Below are 20,147 nucleotides of genomic sequence, written 5' to 3' on the forward strand. Positions count from 1 at the left end.
GGGCCGGTCCCCGTTCCTGAACAGAATGATATCAGAGGCCAAAGATATCTAAGCGCTAAACTCAATATCCATCATTGGTGTCAAAAGAATTGGCCGCCAAGAGCATAAGAGACGAAATAAGTCGGTCACTATATGCTGGTCTTAGTACAGCACTTAGACTTCTTTTCTTTGACACCCTAAGTTTTAGAGGATACCTTTTCTGGTACCCACCTGCCATCATAACATATCCAAGAGCCGCGATTGGCGGCAGTTCACGCACCAAGAGTTCAGTTCATCAGTGGAACAGAATAGATCACAGATCCAGCAAAAAGTGTACAATGCCTTGAAATGGCAAAAGAGGAATTCCGATGGATATTCGACCACGCCAGGAGTCGAACCTGGAATCTCGCCGCAAAACGCTGGTTGAATCAACAAAAGGAAGGAGCGACGACCGCGGCAGGAGTCGAACCTGCAATCTCTAGAGTATTTGATTTTGGTGAACCGAAATCTAGCGCCTTAGCCATTAGGCCACGCGGCCGGAATCTTTGTTTGATGGAGTTTTGTGGTGGTGTTGGAGTTCAACACCGTTTGGCTAACAGTTCAAGACGTTGAGTTTGAGCTCTGACTTCTTGTTTCCATCTGTTTGGATAGGATTATGTCTCGAGTATCCGAAGTAAACGTACGAAGTATGGTTATAACTGTGAGTGTGGTGTGATGCTCTTGTAGTTGTGGTGAATCAGGACAGCCGTCCTCGAGCAGTCCCAACATACCAACGTGGGTATTCCGTTATATTCACAACTTGCCAGGTAATTGTACAATTACTCGTCTTATTGCGAGGACTGCTTTTACCAGAAGACTCGGACATGCTGAGAAGTCAAAGCTTCGAATATAGACTACTTTGTGGCTTCAAACCCCAGACAGACATTTGTTGGGAATGATGAGTTTCATCGAATACGACGAAACTTCTCACGTTCAATTATGATAGTACAGTAGTAATATTGGGGTACTCAATACAGATTCTGAACAAAGATCTTCACCTTTGTCAGGGAGAGTTGTAGTCATACATCGGTTACTCTTACAAGTCTACCATTCTATGCAGCTTCCTTCACTTCTTTAACCTCTTGAGCCTCTTTAACCTGTTTCACGTCTTTAACTTTGACCTCTTTGTCGTCCGAAGACGCCAGTAGCAATGCAATAGCAGGCTGGAAAGCAGCCGCCTTCTTGAAATCGCCCAGTTTGACAGTCATGTGGTCAAACGCCATCAGAACATTGGGAACCTTTCGTCCCTCTCCCTCCTTCAACGACTCAGACTTGACATATCGTTGCGAGAAATGCGTCAGCAGCGTGTTCTTGGCCTCCATCTTGTGCGCAACGTCCAGAGCCTCACCGATAGTGGAATGACTCTTTTTCTTAGCGTGGGATTGCATATCGTCATCAAAAGTGCACTCGTGAACAAGGAGATGCACGCCCTTACATATACGAGCAAAATTGTCAGAAGGACGGCAGTCTCCTGAGTATGCAATGCGTAAGCCAGATGTAAGCTCAAGCTCTGTGGCAACGGAAAGCCAGCAGTGCGCAACAGGAACACGTGTAATGGCCTTGAGGCCGAAGCTGTCGTCTTTGATTTCACAACGGCCAAAGTTCTTGTTCTCTGGTACTCCATTTTTATGATGGGGGAAATGTAGCCGGTGGAAGCCAAAATCGTCGACCTGAGAGATCTCTCCCAGAAGATCCCTATATCTTGAGACACAAGAAATAGCCAACTTAGCGTTGCTGTCGTTGATAGTATGTTCATACCAAGCTTTAATCAGAGTGGGGGTACCCAGGTGATGATCGGCGTGAAGATGGCTAATCACGATGCACTTCAAATCTCGTAGGATGTTTCCTGTTTCTTCCTCTCCGTAGAGACGTAGAATCTGACCCAAAGTGCCCTCACCAACATCGAGAATGTAGTTACCAATGCCAGGGACACGAATCAGTGTCGCCGAGACATTGCGGTACTTGCCTGGCATTGAAGAGCCGGTACCAAGAGGGATGACTTCGGCGTCTGGGTTAGGAATATCCTTCGCTTCTTCTTCTGCCTTCCTGAGGAACTCGGGATCAGAGGTCTCTGCATGGGCCGTCTGCGCCAGCTCCAGAATCTCTCTACCGACGGAATTGGCTGTTTCCAGAAGGTTAGGGAAGGGTACAACTACGCCATCGTCGAATTTAAGACGGGGCATAAGGCTGATCTTGTTTCCAGCACGGCCAGATTCGACTTGCGACCCAGAAGGCATTTTCCCCTGTACGTTGTTGTTGAACTTGAGTAGACTGAACCTGGCTGAATCTACCATACGTAGCTTGGTCTGCAACTCAGCCGGCCCAGCAAGTGAAATCATGTTGGGACATGTGTCTTTGGCGCAGAAAAAGTGTTTCATCCCGGAGTGTTGATCGACGAATTTTTGGATTCTGGCATCATCCGACAGCCCAGGGCCCAGGATCCAGTATACAGCAACCACATCGGACATCAACTCGGGGTTCGTCCATTCCGGTCTCTCCATGAAAGCGTCGATGAGATCGCGCGAGTCAATGTCAGCAACGATAAACCCCTGACCTGGCCAATCCTCGCCAATGATCATCTCAGGGGTGACGGTGACACCGTTCGCTGTTTGTATAGAGGAACCCGCAATCAACGTTTTGTATTGGGTCACAGGCACCCCGAGCTTCTTGGCTTTTGCTGCGTCGAATTTGCCTCGACGAGGAAGACATTTGACCAGGTAGGACATGGAACTTTGACTGTACCTCGTAGGAGGCAGTGATGCCATTGTTAGATTGGGAAGTGGAGATCTGTCTTCCGGCATCTTGGTGGGAAACTTCCATACTTTCTCATTTTCTTGCTCAGGGGTAAGTTCTGAGTTGCTGGGCCTGGGGCCACTGTACATTTGAAAGCCGGTTCTTCCACGTTTTTGAAAAACTGTATCGTCTGGGGAGACATCTCCTAACTTCACAGGAACGATTAGGCCAGTGCCACGCAACGTGCCATTGAACATGAGACCTTCAACCATTGCGCGGGCGTATTCAGGATCTGAGAGAGTTGATGCCTCCTTAAACCGTGACTCCTCGGAGTCGGAAATATCCCCAACGATAGGGCTGGAGCGACGACGCTTCTTAGGGCTGCTGGAGCGCTCTCGTTGAACTGGGATCTTCCACACACGAAGTGTATCATCTTTCCAGTCAGGCTCCAGACTTTCGATAGTTTGTAGCCGGGGATTCTCTCTGTGTTCGTGCGTCTTGACGTAAACGGGCTGCCGTGTAATGACGGGACGACAGGCAGCCAGAGTGTGATTTAAGTTCTCGCCGGCATGAATATGAATGATTCCAGTACGAGATTCCTTGATAGGTTTACCCCTTGCCTTCCTCTTTTCGTTCTCGATCGCTTCTACTTGCGCGCTCGCGTCCACCACGCCGCCAACTGTGAGAATATAGCCAAAGAGACCTCCAACCTGCTGCCACGAGACAGCGCCACTGAGAAAGATTTGTTCCGTTCCTCCCATTCGAGTCCTGCTGCTCTGGAAGGCTCTCTGAGTACCTTCTTCGGGGCGCCCGAAGATATATGTCCGCTTATCAGAGTGGACAAGAAGACAAGTGCCTGGAGTGTCGACTGTCGGGGCCGACGCAATTTCTATCGAGGTCGACATTGCTTGTGTGTAGCCGTCGTTGATGGGTACTAGAGGTGTAGCGGAAGACCTCCTTGGTGTCCCTGGTTGAAATAAGCGGCTGTCAAAAGAATAACACCGCCTATTAACAAAAGATCCAGGTGAGGTTGAAGGTGAAGGTAAAGGTAAAGGTGAGGGGGAGGGGCAGCGAGAGTGAAAAGATGGTGATGATAGCCGACTAGCAGAAGTAGATAAATGCAAGAGGCGTCGACGGCCCCATGTCTGCATGGGTAAGATTTATATAGAACGTTGTAAGAGAAAGAATGTGATACAAAAGCTGCATCAATGGCTTATATCATGGCTGTCTTAGTATTTCTTGCCTTTGATAGTCAATAGATCGATGTCTTTTTTTTTTCTACGACGCGGCGAATGACTCCCGCTTCCGCGTTGCGCTAGTCCGCGCTGTCACATGTATGACTTTAATTGGATGGATAGTTATGTAAGCTGATCTGCTTACCCTATACACATACTCACCATATTGGGCTTTGAAGAGAACAGACAATTTGTATCAAGTTATTAGCCTGTACATGCAGGCAACGATGTCCTGGAAGCCACAGAACTCTTGAACAACAGCTTTGTTTTGGTATGCAGTCATTGTTCGCTATGGTAGCTCCCATCAGACAAAACCACAACAACACCATTGCTGTCCAACGAATGTCATACCGAAACATCTTTATCCCTCAAGATCACTGACTCACTCTCTGACAGTGAATAACTATCACCGATATTAAGTTCTGATATCAGCAATACCTGCATCCAAAGTCCCAAAGACAATCGAGGCTCGTCCATATAAATGGCGCCAATGATATTTGAACAAGCAGGACCCTGATTTGGAGAACGTGGGGTAATCCTCAGTGGCGGTACGAATATTATTGTCATTAGTAAAATAATTTTTGATTAATAAATACGTATATTAGAAACGACGTTGGATCTTTATTTATAATACACAACTGCTCTGAAACCATTCACTTCGTTTATAGCCGGGAACAACTACCGAGCTTGATATACATCTTGGCCAATAACCACCTCGGCTAACATAATCTCAAAATGACTCGGTCGATATACAATTCGTCGCCGCTACATGACTCTTCTCTATCAATGAGGTCACGTAAAAGTTCACTGTGGGGAAGTCAAATCCACCCTCCATGCTTTATCACTCATTACAAACAGTCTTAGCAAGCCCGATCAACCTTAGTAAACCCGGGGAGCCCCCTCAACAACCCAATGGAACCCCATAGTTTTAAATAACCTCCATCTCCATCCTCATGAACCGCCTTTTCAAACCACTCATATCTAAAAGACTCTTCACCACTTCTCGCTTCATAATGGGAGACGCTATCAAACGCAACCCTCACCCTGACTTCAAGGGCGTCGAGGCTTCTCGTCCTGAACTTGACACCTCTTCTGAATTCCGTTACACCAAGACCGTGGATGCGGACTGGGCTTTTGGCTCAGGCGCAAACAGACTTGCAAAGGATGATGCTGGCAAGAAGCATGTCGCTATAGATCCTCATGAGGAGGGCCGTCCTGCGGGCTTCAACTATAAGCTTATGATCTCATCCATCGTGCCCCGTCCCATCGCCTTTGTGAGCAGTCAGGCTCCTGATGGAACGCACAAGAACCTGGCACCTTTCAGCTACTTCAACATGATGAACCACGACCCTCCCATGTTTGTCGTTGGTTTCTCATCCAGTCTTGCTGCTGCCAAGGACTCGCTGCGCAACGTCTCTGACTCGGGCGAGTGCGTCATCAACATCATCTCCGAGCAGTTTATTGAAGCCGCAAACGCATGCAGTGTGGATGCCCCTTACGACGTGTCCGAGTGGGATATCTCAGGTCTAACACCCTCTTACGACTGCGAGACTGTCAAGTGTGCTCGTGTGCGCGAGGCTATTGTCAGCATCGAGTGCAAGCTCGACATGCTCAAGGAATTCGACAGCAAGGCACGACCAGGCAACAAGTCGGGCACCATGGCTGTTTTCGAGGGCACGCGATTCTGGGTTCGCGAGGATGCGTTGAACGAGGAGAAGAACTTGGTTGACCCTGGTGTTCTGAAGCCCGTCAGCAGACTGGGAGGAATCACTTATGCAAGAGTTACTGAGGCATTTGAGCTGCCTAGACCGGAATTCAAGAAGGATGTTGGTGGCCAAGAAGGACTCGAGGAAATCCAAAAGAAGCAGAACAAATAAGCTAGATGGGGACGTATATATTTATTATGACCTAGACCCAAAATACAGATAGAATAAGGAAGCACAATTTGGTCTTCCCAACAGAAACGTCTCTTGCAATGTAGCCTCCCAGATTTGATACCAGTTCAGCACATCCAGAAAGAACCCTTCTTTGCCTCATCGTAAAACAAAACCTCATAGCTGAATCGTATATAAGAAAATCACAAGCGGTATAGTGCAAGCCTAACCACAACCATGGATATCTCCCAGTATATAGGAAAGAAAGCCTATATAGTCGAATGCAGAAACAAGCATAAACCCCAACGCCGGTAGCTGAAATGCTCAAAGATAGAAGCTTTTTCCAGGCTTAGAAATGACAAATTCGCACCCTAATTGTACCTCGCTCTCGTAATCGTGTAGTTGCTCCAATATCACCTCGCCCCTGTCAGGACCGTCGGTCAAGTGGTCTTTGACATGGATGATGACGACTTGTAGGCCCTCGAGGGGTTTCCTAGTCACAGGTACGGATGTGATCGAGTCAGACTGGTTGAGTGTCAACTCTGCTGTCGGTGTAGCGAGGTGTGGTGTCGGAGGCGTATCAGGACCCGGGGGCATATAGTCTGGTGTTGAAGCCTTGAGTGTCTTGGGAGACACAGGGTCTTCAGATGTGAAGTTGGCAAGCGAGGGATTCCGTCGAGGAGCCTCATCAGCGTTGCTACCCATACGCTTGCGCTTCTTAGATTCGTTATAGCGCAAGGTGCGAAAGTGTTCAACTTGGCTGGCAAGCGCACGTAGTTCCTCTATGACGAACTGGGGCTTCAGATGGCCATATAGGCGGTCGTTGATTTCCGAGTCATCATGACTACATTCGATAAAGATAGCCTTAAGGTTTCCTGAAGCAATCTTTGGTGCCGCCTCTTGCCAGATCTGCGAGTTCCTTGGACTTAATGATAAGCTGTCGGGCTCAACGTCTCCGAAAATCAGGACTTCGCGGTTGGTTATGGGATCCTGGATGAAGTATGCGCTCGAATCGACGACGCACATGCGCTCCTGTTCGGGCGGACCACCCATGGAGATAGAACCAAAACCTTGGGAGAGTAGGACCGAACCTCGGTGCATGGCTCCTGGATAGTAGGAATTTGAACGGGCAGGTGGGCCTTGGCCCATGGACATGGGCATGGATGCATCGTGGCTACCGAAGCGAGTACTAGCACTTGATGTAGATCCTCTATGATCGTGCTTCTCGAGACAATGACCGTGGCTCACACTCCATGTCTTCACGAGGAGTCCATCAGCGACTTCGATATAACCTCTAGTCTCACCGTCGCCGAGTGAAGGGCTTCCTCCTTCAACCAGTCTCATGTAAGTCACTAGACCCGCTCCGTTGTTCTCATCACTGAGGTTAGGCCATATAACGTTGTTGAAGATGTGTTTCTTGAACGCCTGGATTGTACCAGGCAAAGCAGCCAGTTTCTTGGGCCTTGTTCCTGGAAAGCCAGCTGTGTTGACAACGAAGCCTGAGATGTGATCAAGATGAGGGTGTGTGATGAGATATGTGTCAACAAGATGTCGTGTGACGAAAGCAGCATTAGCAGAGGCTGAAGAGTAAGGAAGCTCAAGGCCTGCAAAAGGACCTGTGGTGAGTGTGAAAGGAGGAGGCGGCGGTGGTGACGGTATCGATTCTTCCATAATACGTGTAATAGCAGAAAGATGAACGCCAGCATCAACAGCAATGATTGACCCACGATGCCATTTCGCACCAACAGAGCGAACCAAGAAGGCCGTTGTATTTGATTCTTGAGGACCACCTCCAGAGCCCTAGTGATGAGATTAGTGAGAGCTTGATCATGACAAGACTATACGAGTATTGAGTGGCACATGGCTGGGAGGAGCCGGTCATGATAAAGTATGAGAACGTATGCGCATACACGGCAGGATAAACGCCACATGATGCGACGCGTTTCTCTTCTTTCGGATCTGTATCCGAGCCGTTTCTCATATCATGGCATGGCCAATGATGACTGAATTTGTATCACATGCAGTGTAAACAAACGAGGGAGGGAGAGGATAAGGTACTAAGGTTTTTGGGGGAACGTACCAATACAATCACCTGCAGAGCAGGTTTCGTGTCTGCCACCATTATATATCGGTAGTAGGGAATAAGAAAAAAAGATGAGAGAGTCAAAGATCAAAAGACTGTTGACGTTGACAGACTCAATCAAAGCCTGGGAGGACTAGACTAGACCCTTCGATGGTCGATGGGATGTGACGGTTGGGATGGATTGGATCTAACTTGATTGTGGATGTGGAGCTAGGCCCAAGCTGGAGCTAGAGCTAGAGCTACTGTAGAGCTGGGAGGCCCTGCAGCTGGAGTGATCCCGGGCGGTTGACCCACCAAAGAGGCCTGTAAGGTACCGCCTGAAAGGTTCAAGCAGAAAAGCTAAAAACTGGGGACCTGGATCTTCTCCGTTTTGCTCGCTATCACAAGCCGTCTCCGTCACTGGCGGTTTTGTTAGTAACTCCGGAATGAGATTGGTTGAAGTAAAAAAGGTTAAGAATTACCTGCAAAAGAAAGTGTGTACTGTAATTGAACAGCCAACTGCAGCTCTTGGATATTTCTCCGAGGGACTGAAGAGCCCGATAAAGGTTGCAACCTTTGGAACGAACACGGTAACGTAGAGATGGAACTCAAGGAAGGACAGGATATGAGATAAGATGGAATGGGAAAACCGAGGATCCGAAAAAAAGAGAGAAGAGGGATAAACGGTAGAAGTACACGTGATTGTTCTGCAGTTCTAATCGTCGTGTCCTGTACTACTAGAACTAAACCTGCAAATGAAATGCCGTGCAACCGTTGATTGATATATGTGATGCGCTTCGCTCTCGCCGAACAATCGATAGTGTACTTGACCACGTTGACCCTTGCTCCGATCCCTTGGCGAGTATGAGATAACAAAGGTATTTATCTTGTATTAACAAAGAGACGCAAAGAAACTCGAGGATGTAGAACAAAAGACCCAAGATCAAAGACTTGAAGACCCTGAATTGGCAGCTTCTTTATGCTCTACATCTGTCCTCGCACTTGCCGATGCCGATGCAGCTTCGGCTCATCTCCCTTGTCATATCATACCTAACGTATCACTCCAATATCTCACCTGTCATGTCTTGCCGCTCAGCCCAAAAGAGGAATCACCAGCAGCTACATACCCTCCGAGTTGTGAAGCAACAGCTGCCGGCTCAGCTGCAAGGCCAACCTTGTTTAGCGGCCTTAAGAGCTGTAAGCCTGCATCGGCGTTTCCGTAACCCCCTCATTCCAAAAAAGGTTCCCCCACCAAACGTCACTTTACTAACGTTAGATCAGAACGGGTGGGCTGTTAGCTACCCTACCTTACCTGGTCCGAGCTGCATGCAAAAGGTCAAGAGCTTGAAGAGGAGAGAGAGCTTGGCCGGGCGTTGATAGCCTTTCATTGAGTGGGTTTCTTTCAAGCTTGGACGAAACAATGCTTGTCCCATGATAAGGAAGATCGTGTCAAAGATGGTCTGTGATGTTTCTTTCAGATCGGGGACTGGATCTTGAGTTGAGCCGTGCGTTTGCTTGTCACTTATAAAGTAGTATTTGTAGGTGGTGGCTTGAAAGAAAGGACCCTTGACGGTGGGTGATACGTATCGTCCTCGTACGAGGAACCAACAGGCTTGAAACGTTGACAAAGATACCAACTGTAGCATTTTTAGAAACAATCTCATATTGAAACCGATTTCGCTTGGAAACTTACGTGTTGAAGAAGCTGGCTCAACTTCAACTCTGTCACGATGTGGCGACTTTGACCTGTCAAGCGATACTGCAGAAATAAGGTAATTGTCAAGATTATAGAGGTACTTTCACAGTTTGAAGAGTAATTGAGACAGTTCATTGAGGCAATTCAAATACGATTCTAGACTCTAAGGAAATACAAGCTAAACAAAACCTCCAAACTCCAAACTAAAACATATGCGTATGCTAAAACAGAAATCTAATGCGCTCATCGCTATGCTGCTTGTATCAGGGGTATCAAATGATGAAACAAAACAAAACATTCTACAAGTCTTAAACTCCAAACAAAACCATGTGTAAAAACTTTTGCCAAAGGTCTCTGACCAGCAGAGATCCATACCAATGATCCTTCTCCTTCTCTTTCCTTCTTCATCTTAATATCCACATTTTCCCTGCTATATCCTAGGATCCCACTACTGCTGCCTTTAGGGAGTTCTCTTCTCGATCACACGGCTGCTTCGGCGCAGAGGTGAGGGCTGAGCATCAGCTGCAGACGCTCGGGGAGAACCGAACAGGCTGCTTGCAGGAGAGGAAACGTCCTGGTCAGCGTCATCACGGACGATGATGGTATCTTCAGCCTGAGAGGGGACTCTGCTCTTAGTTGTGTGGGCACGAGTGGCCTTGTCCGGCTGCTTGTGGAGGTTCTCCAAGGGGTTTTGGATATTGACTTCGGCAGGTGGCGCTACTCGCTGGACAGGAGAAGTGATCTCACGTAAAGGCTCGCGCTGCACTCTAGATGGCTCTCGTCGCTGGATCGTGGCTGGAGGAGTGACAACATCGAGGCCCTTTGCTTGCTCATGTCGTCGCTTAGTGCGCGCCTTGCTAAGCTTGTCTCGCGCGACATACTTGGAAAGGTCGCCCATGATGATCTCGATCGTCTTTCTTTCATCATCAGGCCTCAATGCGTTGCGCTTCTTGCGGCAGCTCTCACGGGCGTTGGTCTGGTGCTGGATATGGTAGTTGCACAGCGTCCATGAGAGAGTATCTTCATGCAATGGATAAGGGACAGGAGTGACTCCAACCTCTTTACGCTTCTTGCCCCATCGCTTGATGGTAGGGACGACACCCTTGTAATCGTCTCGATTGATGGCGGCTCGGTTGGTCGCCTCGTGGGGGAGATCGCGATCATCAGGCATCAACTGGCCATTTTCAAAGCATTCGTGAGGATCAATGCACTGTTCAAAGCACCAAAGATGCATGACACCAGCCATCTTGAAAGGATCCCTGCTGCCGTCAGAGGTCTGATCAGAGAACTCGTCAAATGCCACACGATGCCATCCGTGAAGAATGGTTCCGTATTTGGTAGGGCAACCGGCGTAGCGGCACTTCATGTCAGCGTCTTCTTGTCGACCCTTGCATTTAGAAGGGCTGTTTTGCAGCCAGACCCTGATCGGTCGAGGACAGTCGTTCAAGTAGTCGCGTAGATGCTCGGCACTAAGCAAGATGTCTTCTTCAAGCTGTCCACCTGGCAGATACTCGAGGCGAAAGCCACCCTTAGTAACCCAGGGAGCAACCTGTCCCCAGGGACGGTAAGAGTAGACCTTTTTGCCTGCATTCTTGGTAGTCCTCTTACCCTTGGAGGCACGAGTTGTGCGGCGGCTGATAGTCTTGATGGTCTTCGCGGGGGGCTCGCCATCATCGCCGTCGATCTCATCATCGTCATCGTAAATGAATTTGCGCTTGAGACGCTGATGTTGAGGCTGCTGTGGCTGTTGAGGCTGCTGCTGAAGCTGTGGCAAGGCGTTACCTTGGAAGGCCGGAAGAGGGAAGCCAGGAAGAGGTGCATAGGGGCATAGTCCCATATGAATCGTGTAGCCACAGAACACGCATCGATGAGTGGAAGGCTGAAGAGAAATGTTAGCTTGAGGTCCATAGCCCATGTTATAAGCAGGTTGCCAAACCGTTTGGTTTACATTGGGTGAGTCCATATAAGGCCCCTTGTAGGCCTGGTTTCCCTCGATGCCTTCCTCTGGGTAGACGAACTGAGGCTGGTATGGGCCAGGGTTAAAGGCATTGCCGTAAGAAACCGGGTCAAGATAAGGGAGTTCATCAGCCTGGTTAGGTACTGCATATAACTTCAATTGAGCTTGAGCTGGCTGTTGATATTGCACAGGTTGATACGACTGAGCAGGAGCCTGAGGGTATGCTGCAGAAATACCGCGTGGAGTTTGAACTGGCTGTTGATATTGCATGGGTTGATACGACTGAGCAAGAGCCTGGGAAGGTACTGCAGATAAATCGGGACTAGGTTGAGCTGGCTGTTGAGGCTGCACAAATCCACACATCTCGCTAAGGGGGCTCTTCTGAAGTTGTTGCTGCGGTTGCTCAAGGGAACGTCGGGTTTGTCGAGGTTGTTCCTCTACGAAGTCGGGCTGAGGAGAGTCGTAGGGGTAGTTCGAATGTTGCAATTGAGGGTCCACAGGTTGTTCATCATCACCATAATCATGTCCCCCGAAATCAAAGAGATCGCCGAGCTCAAAGTAGTAGTCAACCGGGATATCTGCAGCCCCGGTGTAACCGAAGTTATCCAGCTGATCTGCCGCCATGATGTTTCGGTCGATGTTTTTGCTACCTTGTACTAGTAAATCTGTAAAGTTGTTCACAGAAGGACCTAGGTTACCAGAACCGTCCATTGTGCGTCGAATCAAGACAAGATTGGTGTTTCGATAGTAAGTCAAGAGTAGCTTTGGAGTGGTGAAGCTAGAGCTGTAACTGGGAGGATTGGATTGTTTTGTTTGTAGGATAGAATGAATTGAATGGAACGGGACGATTAACGTCAACTTTATATTATTATTAAAACGAACAACTCTCAACTGAACAAATATAGAGAATCATTGTCCTTGGTACACGGCTTTGTTAAGAAGAAAGCCGTGATAGAACATGATCTGAAAGCCACGAGATGATTACCTGGGACAAGGACGCAATTTCCTCGAACGTAGTTGGTGTGCTCGACTGTCTTTGTCTGGTGGCACCGAACAAGAAAGGACACAACCTCGACCAAGTCGAAGCATCGAAGCCGAGTTCCATTTTTGGGAACACACATGTTGTTTTAAGTACCTGGCGCCAGGTTAGTACCAAAGTCATGAAAGACGAGGCTACGCCAAAGGATTAATTGCAAGAAAGAGGTTTGATCAGATAAAAATGCATATGTTTTCTACACAAGGTTTCAGAACAGGTCTGTGTTATGTGTGTCTCATCATAGAAATAGGAACATGTTCAAAGAGCAAAAGAAAAGTAGTAGACATACCATATGACTTGCGCATTAGAAGAGTTGTAACCTATTTTGGTGAGTAGAGTCGGGTCAACGAAGCAAATGAAGAGGCTGTTGCTCCTCATGGAGAGGGCTAGTCTGGATGATGCATGGCATCAATCCATCTGCAAGTCATTCTGCACTGAACTGAACTAAAGGGTAGTCGACCCTTTAGCAAAGTTGTTGCTGGGAATGCTTGTTCAGTGTTGGAGAATAGTGAGTGAAGCAGAAGTTTTTGAGGATCGTGAAGAAATGTCAAGGTTGGTAATTGCTGTGGGTCCAGTCCGGAGCAATAGCTTCCGACCGTTGCCCATCGAGAACACAGGGCAAGTACTATACTTTGGAATAGGTTGGCTTTATTTACAGCCGTATCAACGAGTCTTGTCATTATATGAAGCTTTACTATAGGATTGATAACTCATCAAAGATTATCGACTTGGTGGTTTGTAGAGACAACAAGGCCGTTCAATCCAAGCGATCGCATCTCTTTGTTTACTTGGCATTCAAGTTTCCCCAGTAAGTTCTCGATGGAATCCATATCAACACGGAAATATATCTCGTATTATCATAGGACTGCGCCGCTCCAAGCAAACTGATACGGATACTTTTGAACCTGCTGATCACGATGATCACCGAAGCTATTCCGAAGCAGAGCTTGACGTTCAGAGTCATCCATCTTGTTTTTGGTCTGCTATCGCTCAAATATGGTTACCAGCATGGCGCTAAGACAAGAACCAGCCACTATTTTTAGCGGCCAATGTTCCTCTTACGACACGAGACAGTGGGGAAGTTAGTGCAGGTTGAAGGAGGGGCACCAGTGAAAGGGTGCAGGTCTGAGTTGCGGGCGGATTCACCCGCCTAAAGGGACCGTATTCAGTACCCAGAAAAACTGGTTAAAGTGGTGATGGTGATACAGGCTTAACTCAACCAAGACAGTCCAGGGGCACCCCGCCCTTGAATTCAACGGGCCCTGGTTAGAGAACCAATAAAAACATCTTGTTGTCCGCCCTCCAAGTCTTCAGTTCGGACTACGTCACGAGACTCTGTTTTCCCGCCGGGTCCCTTCAAGTTACCACTGAGAGACCTCCGTGGCTAACCTCGATAATCCACCAAACCTTCTGTACTCGATCTCATCTTTTGAGCGGCTGCATCAGGTCGCCAGAATAACCGCCATCATGGCTGATGTCAGTCCAGAGCTTCAAGAGCGGCTTGAAGAGTTGGATCGCGAGCTAGAGGTTAGTAGAATGCCCCCGATTGTTCCACAAATCCCCGTCTCCCTCTCAATGCTTTGCTTGCTTGGCGCCTCAACTCGCCATTGCAGCTATTCTGAACCGAGTCTGTCGTCGCATGCGACGAAATATCGTCCATTTGAGTTATCATGACTGACTTATTTTCTGATATAGGAAGGAGACATTACACAGAAGGGGTAAGCTATTCTGCGACCGAAATACTCACAATTGCTCCTCAATTACTTACGCGCTTGTAGTTACCAGAAACGACGAACCCAGCTTTTCTCCCAATTCCTCGGTTCTCCTCCACCTCAAATTGCTGCTCTCGCCGAGCCTCAGTCTGGCCTTCGCATACACTCTCCCGATGACTCGGCCCATCCTTCAGGCGATGGCCACCGCGCCGCTGCATACGCTGCTCTCGGCAGCAGCAGTGGTCCAATCCCAGATTCGCCAGACGCACCTATATATCGACCACATTCTGGCTATGCTCCCTCAGAATCACCAAGACCTCCTCCTTCAGAGCCACCGGCTTCACTGCTACGCCCTGGGGGCTCTATGGCTGGAGGATCGACCGCTGCGCACCGCGACTCTCTTTTCTTCTCTCCCTCCCATATCGAACCTGAAACCCGAACGGGAACCATGATGTCTGGCGATTATGCTTTCAGACCTGAGCAACAAGGTTCATACGTTGACCCGCACCAACAGCAACAGCAACAGCAGCAGTTTCAGCAACAGCCACCGCCACAACAGCAGTATGATGGCCGAACTGCAACTCTTCTCGATTCACAAGGATATTTCTCAGATTTCGCGGGACAGCAACATTATGATCAGGGTCAGACTGTTGAATATGGAGGACCCCAGCAGCGATATTCTTCCAGCGATGCTTTTTCTCCAACCGCTGCAATGGCACCTCCGATGCTCACAACCAATGACCTTCCGCCGCCCGAGGCCCTCGAATACCAGCTGCCTCTTGACCCTCGCGAGGTGCCGTTCGCTATACAAGACCCTCATGACGATTCTACGCCAATGTCAAAGTTCGATAATATCGCAGCCGTACTACGACACAGAGGCCGAACAATTGCCAAGAAACCAGCGTATTGGGTGTTGGACAGCAAGGGCAAGGAGATCGCTTCAATTACGTGGGACAAGCTGGCATCCAGAGCGGAGAAGGTTGCGCAAGTCATTCGTGATAAGAGTTCTCTATACCGAGGTGATCGAGTTGCTCTCATTTACCGCGATTCGGAAGTCATTGATTTCGCCATTGCCTTGCTGGGATGCTTCATTGCTGGAGTTGTTGCTGTTCCTATCAATGACCTACAGGATTACCAACGGTTAAACCATATTCTTACCACGACGCAAGCCCATTTGGCGCTGACTACCGATAACAACCTTAAAGCCTTCCAACGAGATATCACTACACAAAAGTTGACATGGCCAAAGGGCGTCGAATGGTGGAAGACAAACGAGTTTGGCAGCTTTCACCCTAAGAAGAAGGAGGATGTTCCAGCTCTTGTTGTTCCAGATCTGGCTTATATCGAGTTTTCACGAGCGCCGACCGGAGACTTGAGAGGTGTTGTTCTCAGCCATCGAACTATCATGCACCAAATGGCCTGTCTTAGTGCTATTATTTCTACTATCCCCGGCAATGGGCCTGGGGATACTTTCAACCCATCTCTTCGTGACAAGAACGGCCGACTTATTGGTGGCGGCGCAAGCAGCGAGATCTTGGTTTCGTACCTTGATCCCCGTCAAGGTATTGGCATGATTTTGAGTGTACTCCTGACCGTTTATGGCGGCCATACTACCGTTTGGTTTGATAACAAAGCCGTCGACGTCCCTGGATTATACGCCCACCTCCTCACCAAGTACAAATCGACCATTATGATCGCTGATTATCCTGGATTGAAGCGAGCGGCATACAATTATCAGCAAGAACCAATGGTGACACGAAATTACAAGAAGGGAATGGAACCAAACTTCCAAATGATTAAACTCTGTTTGATTGACACCTTAACTGTCGACAGTGGGTTCCATGAAGTTTTGGCTGATCGATGGCTGAGACCGTTGAGAAATCCTCGCGCTCGTGAGGTTGTTGCACCTATGCTTTGTCTGCCCGAGCACGGAGGCATGGTGATCAGTGTGCGCGACTGGCTAGGAGGAGAAGAGCGTATGGGATGTCCTTTGAAGCTTGAACTTGGAGAGGACACCGAGTCTGATGAAGAGAAAGAGGATATCGAAAAAACAGAGAAGCCGGCAGTTTCGAACGGTTTCGGCAGTCTTTTGAGTGGCGGCGGCACGGCAACGACTGAAGAAAGGGCAAAGAACGAGCTTGGCGAGGTTCTTTTGGATCGTGAGGCTCTTAAAACCAACGAAGTTGTGGTAGTGGCCATTGGAAACGACGCCCGTAAAAGGGTAACGGATGATCCAGGATTGGTTCGAGTTGGTTCTTTTGGATACCCCATACCCGATGCCACACTCTCCGTCGTCGATCCCGAAACGGGCTTACTAGCCTCACCACACTCCGTAGGTGAAATCTGGGTTGACTCTCCTTCTCTTTCAGGCGGGTTCTGGGCACAACCAAAGAACACCGAGCTGATTTTCCATGCTCGCCCTTACAAATTCGACCCAGGCGACCCCACGCCCCAGCCTGTAGAACCCGAATTCCTTCGAACAGGCCTGCTAGGTACTGTCATTGAGGGTAAGATCTTTGTTCTTGGACTCTACGAAGACCGAATTCGGCAGAAGGTTGAGTGGGTTGAGCATGGACACGAACTAGCGGAGTACCGCTACTTCTTTGTCCAGCATATCGTCGTGAGCATTGTTAAGAATGTTCCCAAGATATACGACTGTTCAGCTTTTGATGTCTTTGTCAACGATGAACACCTACCAGTCGTTGTGTTAGAATCAGCGGCTGCGTCAACAGCGCCGTTGACATCTGGAGGACCTCCTCGACAACCGGATACAGCTCTACTAGAGTCGTTAGCTGAGCGTTGTATGGAGGTTCTTATGACAGAGCATCACCTCAGACTGTACTGCGTTATGATCACAGCACCGAACACTTTACCACGTGTCGTCAAGAATGGTCGACGCGAGATTGGTAACATGCTCTGTCGCCGAGAGTTTGATCTCGGCAATCTTCCATGTGTGCACGTCAAGTTTGGCGTGGAACACGCAGTGCTTAACCTTCCTATTGGTGTAGACCCCATGGGCGGTATTTGGTCACCATTGGCTTCGGACTCTCGTGCCGAGTTTTTGTTGCCTGCCGACAAGCAGTATTCTGGTGTCGACAGACGTGAAGTCGTGATCGATGACCGTACCTCCACTCCCCTCAACAACTTCTCTTGCATTTCAGATCTAATCCAATGGCGTGTGGCTCGCCAACCAGAAGAGTTGGCGTACTGCACAATCGACGGCAGAGGTCGTGAAGGTAAGGGTGTCACGTGGAAGAAATTCGACACCAAGGTCGCTTCTGTTGCCATGTACCTGAAGAACAAGGTCAAGGTGAGACCAGGAGACCACGTCATCCTCATGTACACCCATTCAGAGGAGTTTGTTTTTGCCGTGCATGCCTGCATTTGCTTGGGTGCCATTATTATCCCAATTGCACCCCTTGACCAGAACCGGTTGAATGAGGATGTCCCAGCTTTCCTGCACATTGTAGCAGATTACAATGTCAAGGCTGTGCTGGTCAACTCTGAGGTTGATCATTTGATCAAGATTAAGCCAGTGGCCAGTCACATCAAGCAGTCGGCCCAAGTTCTTAAGATTACAAGCCCTTCCATCTACAACACAACTAAGCCACCAAAGCAAAGTAGCGGACTGAGAGACTTGAGATTTACCATTGATCCTGCTTGGATTCGACCTGGTTACCCTGTCATTGTTTGGACATATTGGACACCCGATCAACGTCGAATCTCAGTTCAGCTTGGCCATGACACAATTATGGGCATGTGCAAGGTTCAAAAGGAAACCTGCCAAATGACAAGTTCAAGACCTGTGCTTGGATGTGTAAGGAGCACAACTGGTCTAGGCTTCATCCACACAGCTCTCATGGGCATTTATATCGGAACACCTACCTACCTCCTATCGCCCGTTGAGTTTGCAGCCAACCCCATGTCTCTATTCGTCACGTTGTCGAGATACAAGATTAAGGATACTTATGCGACACCACAGATGCTGGACCATGCCATGAACTCCATGCAGGCAAAGGGTTTCACTCTTCATGAGCTTAAGAACATGATGATCACGGCTGAGAGCCGACCAAGAGTTGACGTGTTCCAGAAGGTCAGACTTCACTTTGCTGGAGCTGGTCTGGATAGAACTGCTATCAACACAGTCTACTCGCATGTTCTCAACCCCATGGTTGCGTCGAGGTCTTACATGTGCATCGAGCCTATTGAGCTCTGGCTTGACACACAAGCGCTTCGACGTGGCCTGGTTATCCCCGTGGACCCTGAATCGGATCCCTTGGCTCTGCTGGTGCAGGACAGCGGTATGGTTCCAGTCTCAACACAAATCGCCATCATCAACCCTGAAAGCAGAGTACACTGTCTCGATGGCGAATATGGTGAGATTTGGGTTGATTCTGAGGCCTGCGTTAAGTCCTTCTATGGTTCCAAGGATGCTTTCGATGCTGAGCGCTTCGATGGCCGAGCTGTTGACGGAGACCCCAACATTCAGTACATCCGTACTGGAGACTTGGGTTTCCTCCATAATGTTAGCCGGCCAATTGGCCCTAACGGTGCTCAAGTGGACATGCAGGTGCTGTTTGTCCTTGGAAACATTGGTGAGACTTTTGAGATCAATGGATTGAGTCACTTCCCTATGGATATCGAGAACTCTGTGGAAAAATGCCACAGAAACATTGTGCAGAATGGCTGGTAAGTGAATAATTCAGATGTAAGACGAGTTTGCTAACAAAGTCCAGTGCGGTGTTCCAAGCTGGCGGTTTGGTCGTTGTTCTCGTTGAGGTCAACCGCAAGCCATACCTGGCGTCGATTGTTCCTGTCATTGTCAACGCTATTCTCAACGAACACCAAATCATCGTGGACATTGTCGCATTTGTCAACAAGGGAGACTTCCCACGATCTCGTCTTGGAGAGAAGCAACGTGGCAAGATTCTCGGCGGCTGGGTTAGCAGGAAACTGAGGACCCTTGCACAGTTCTCTATCCGTGATATGGACGCTGAGTCTACCGCGGGTGATGTTATGGATCCTTCCAGAGTCTCAATGGTTAGCGTACGAAGCGGAGGCGGCGCTGCTCCTGGATCTTCTAGTTTGAGAAATGTCGAGCCCGCACCTCAAATCTTGGAGGAGGAACATGATCAGACAACTCCTCGTCATGAATACGAGTCAGCGCCAACTATGGTTTCTGAGCTGCCTGACGGCCAAGAGACACCAACAGGATTCCAGCACTCGCAGTTTGAATACCCAACGCAACAACAAGTTGGTTCTCAACCACCGACTCAACTGAACCTTTCCCATCAACCTGATCAAGGATTTGACATGGACTTTTCAAGGTATAGCACCATAGAACCCGAACAAGGTCCCGTCCACAGACGTCCAGTCCCAGGCCAAGCCCAACAACCTCAGCCTATGACAGGGAACGGTCAAGCGCCGCCCCAGATCAGGCTACCAGGTGTAGATGGACGAGAAGGAGGAGGTTTCTGGTCGCCGCAAGGGCAAGGTCAGAACGAGAAGAGTGAAGAAGACTGGACAGCGGAGGCCATTATGCATATGAATCTGGCGGGTGATATGAACCCTCCCAGGTGATAATACATACAACGACAATAAGAGCAATGGTGTGACGAAGCGGAGTTGGAGTTGGGAAGCATTTAGAAACTCATATAACAAACTTGGACTTGGAGCCCGAGGGCCTTTTTATCTACTGTGTTTTCTTGACCGAAGTTTGTATTTGTGCATTTGTGAATGTCGTAATGTGCCAAAAAGCTATCGAATCAAGCATATTCTTCATGAAGCAGAGAGAAAAGCTTTCTGATCGTCAGCAAAGTAATTA

The 20,147-nt window shown here is 48.7% G+C and overlaps 5 protein-coding genes across 5 annotated transcripts; 2 read left to right on the forward strand and 3 right to left on the reverse strand.

The window, feature by feature from the left end:
• Nucleotides 1-1,070: 1,070 nt before the first annotated feature.
• FIESC28_07901 (uncharacterized protein) lies at nucleotides 1,071-3,656 on the reverse strand (the record flags this gene model as incomplete). Its single annotated transcript, XM_031162041.1, has 1 exon — nucleotides 1,071-3,656. The coding sequence occupies one exon, from the start codon at nucleotides 3,654-3,656 to the stop codon at nucleotides 1,071-1,073; it is 2,586 nt and encodes an 861-aa protein (XP_031013895.1).
• Nucleotides 3,657-4,999: 1,343 nt separating this feature from the next.
• Nucleotides 5,000-5,863, forward strand: FIESC28_07902 (uncharacterized protein; the record flags this gene model as incomplete). The annotated part of the gene is made up of 1 exon (XM_031162042.1): nucleotides 5,000-5,863. The coding sequence occupies one exon, from the start codon at nucleotides 5,000-5,002 to the stop codon at nucleotides 5,861-5,863; it is 864 nt and encodes a 287-aa protein (XP_031013896.1).
• Nucleotides 5,864-6,184: 321 nt separating this feature from the next.
• On the reverse strand, nucleotides 6,185-7,982 carry FIESC28_07903 (uncharacterized protein; the record flags this gene model as incomplete). The annotated part of the gene is made up of 2 exons (XM_031162043.1): nucleotides 6,185-7,660; nucleotides 7,941-7,982. The coding sequence occupies 2 exons, from the start codon at nucleotides 7,980-7,982 to the stop codon at nucleotides 6,185-6,187; spliced, it is 1,518 nt and encodes a 505-aa protein (XP_031013897.1).
• A 2,096-nt stretch (nucleotides 7,983-10,078) lies between these two features.
• FIESC28_07904 (uncharacterized protein) lies at nucleotides 10,079-12,199 on the reverse strand (the record flags this gene model as incomplete). Its single annotated transcript, XM_031162044.1, has 1 exon — nucleotides 10,079-12,199. The coding sequence occupies one exon, from the start codon at nucleotides 12,197-12,199 to the stop codon at nucleotides 10,079-10,081; it is 2,121 nt and encodes a 706-aa protein (XP_031013898.1).
• A 1,879-nt stretch (nucleotides 12,200-14,078) lies between these two features.
• On the forward strand, nucleotides 14,079-19,903 carry FIESC28_07905 (uncharacterized protein; the record flags this gene model as incomplete). Its single annotated transcript, XM_031162045.1, has 4 exons — nucleotides 14,079-14,138; nucleotides 14,307-14,329; nucleotides 14,390-19,012; nucleotides 19,060-19,903. The coding sequence occupies 4 exons, from the start codon at nucleotides 14,079-14,081 to the stop codon at nucleotides 19,901-19,903; spliced, it is 5,550 nt and encodes a 1,849-aa protein (XP_031013899.1).
• Nucleotides 19,904-20,147: the final 244 nt, after the last annotated feature.

This window comes from Fusarium coffeatum, assembly GCF_003316985.1.
Source record: "Fusarium coffeatum strain FIESC_28 chromosome Unknown BRIP53273_contig_178, whole genome shotgun sequence".
NCBI classification, from domain to species: Eukaryota; Fungi; Ascomycota; class Sordariomycetes; order Hypocreales; family Nectriaceae; genus Fusarium; species Fusarium coffeatum.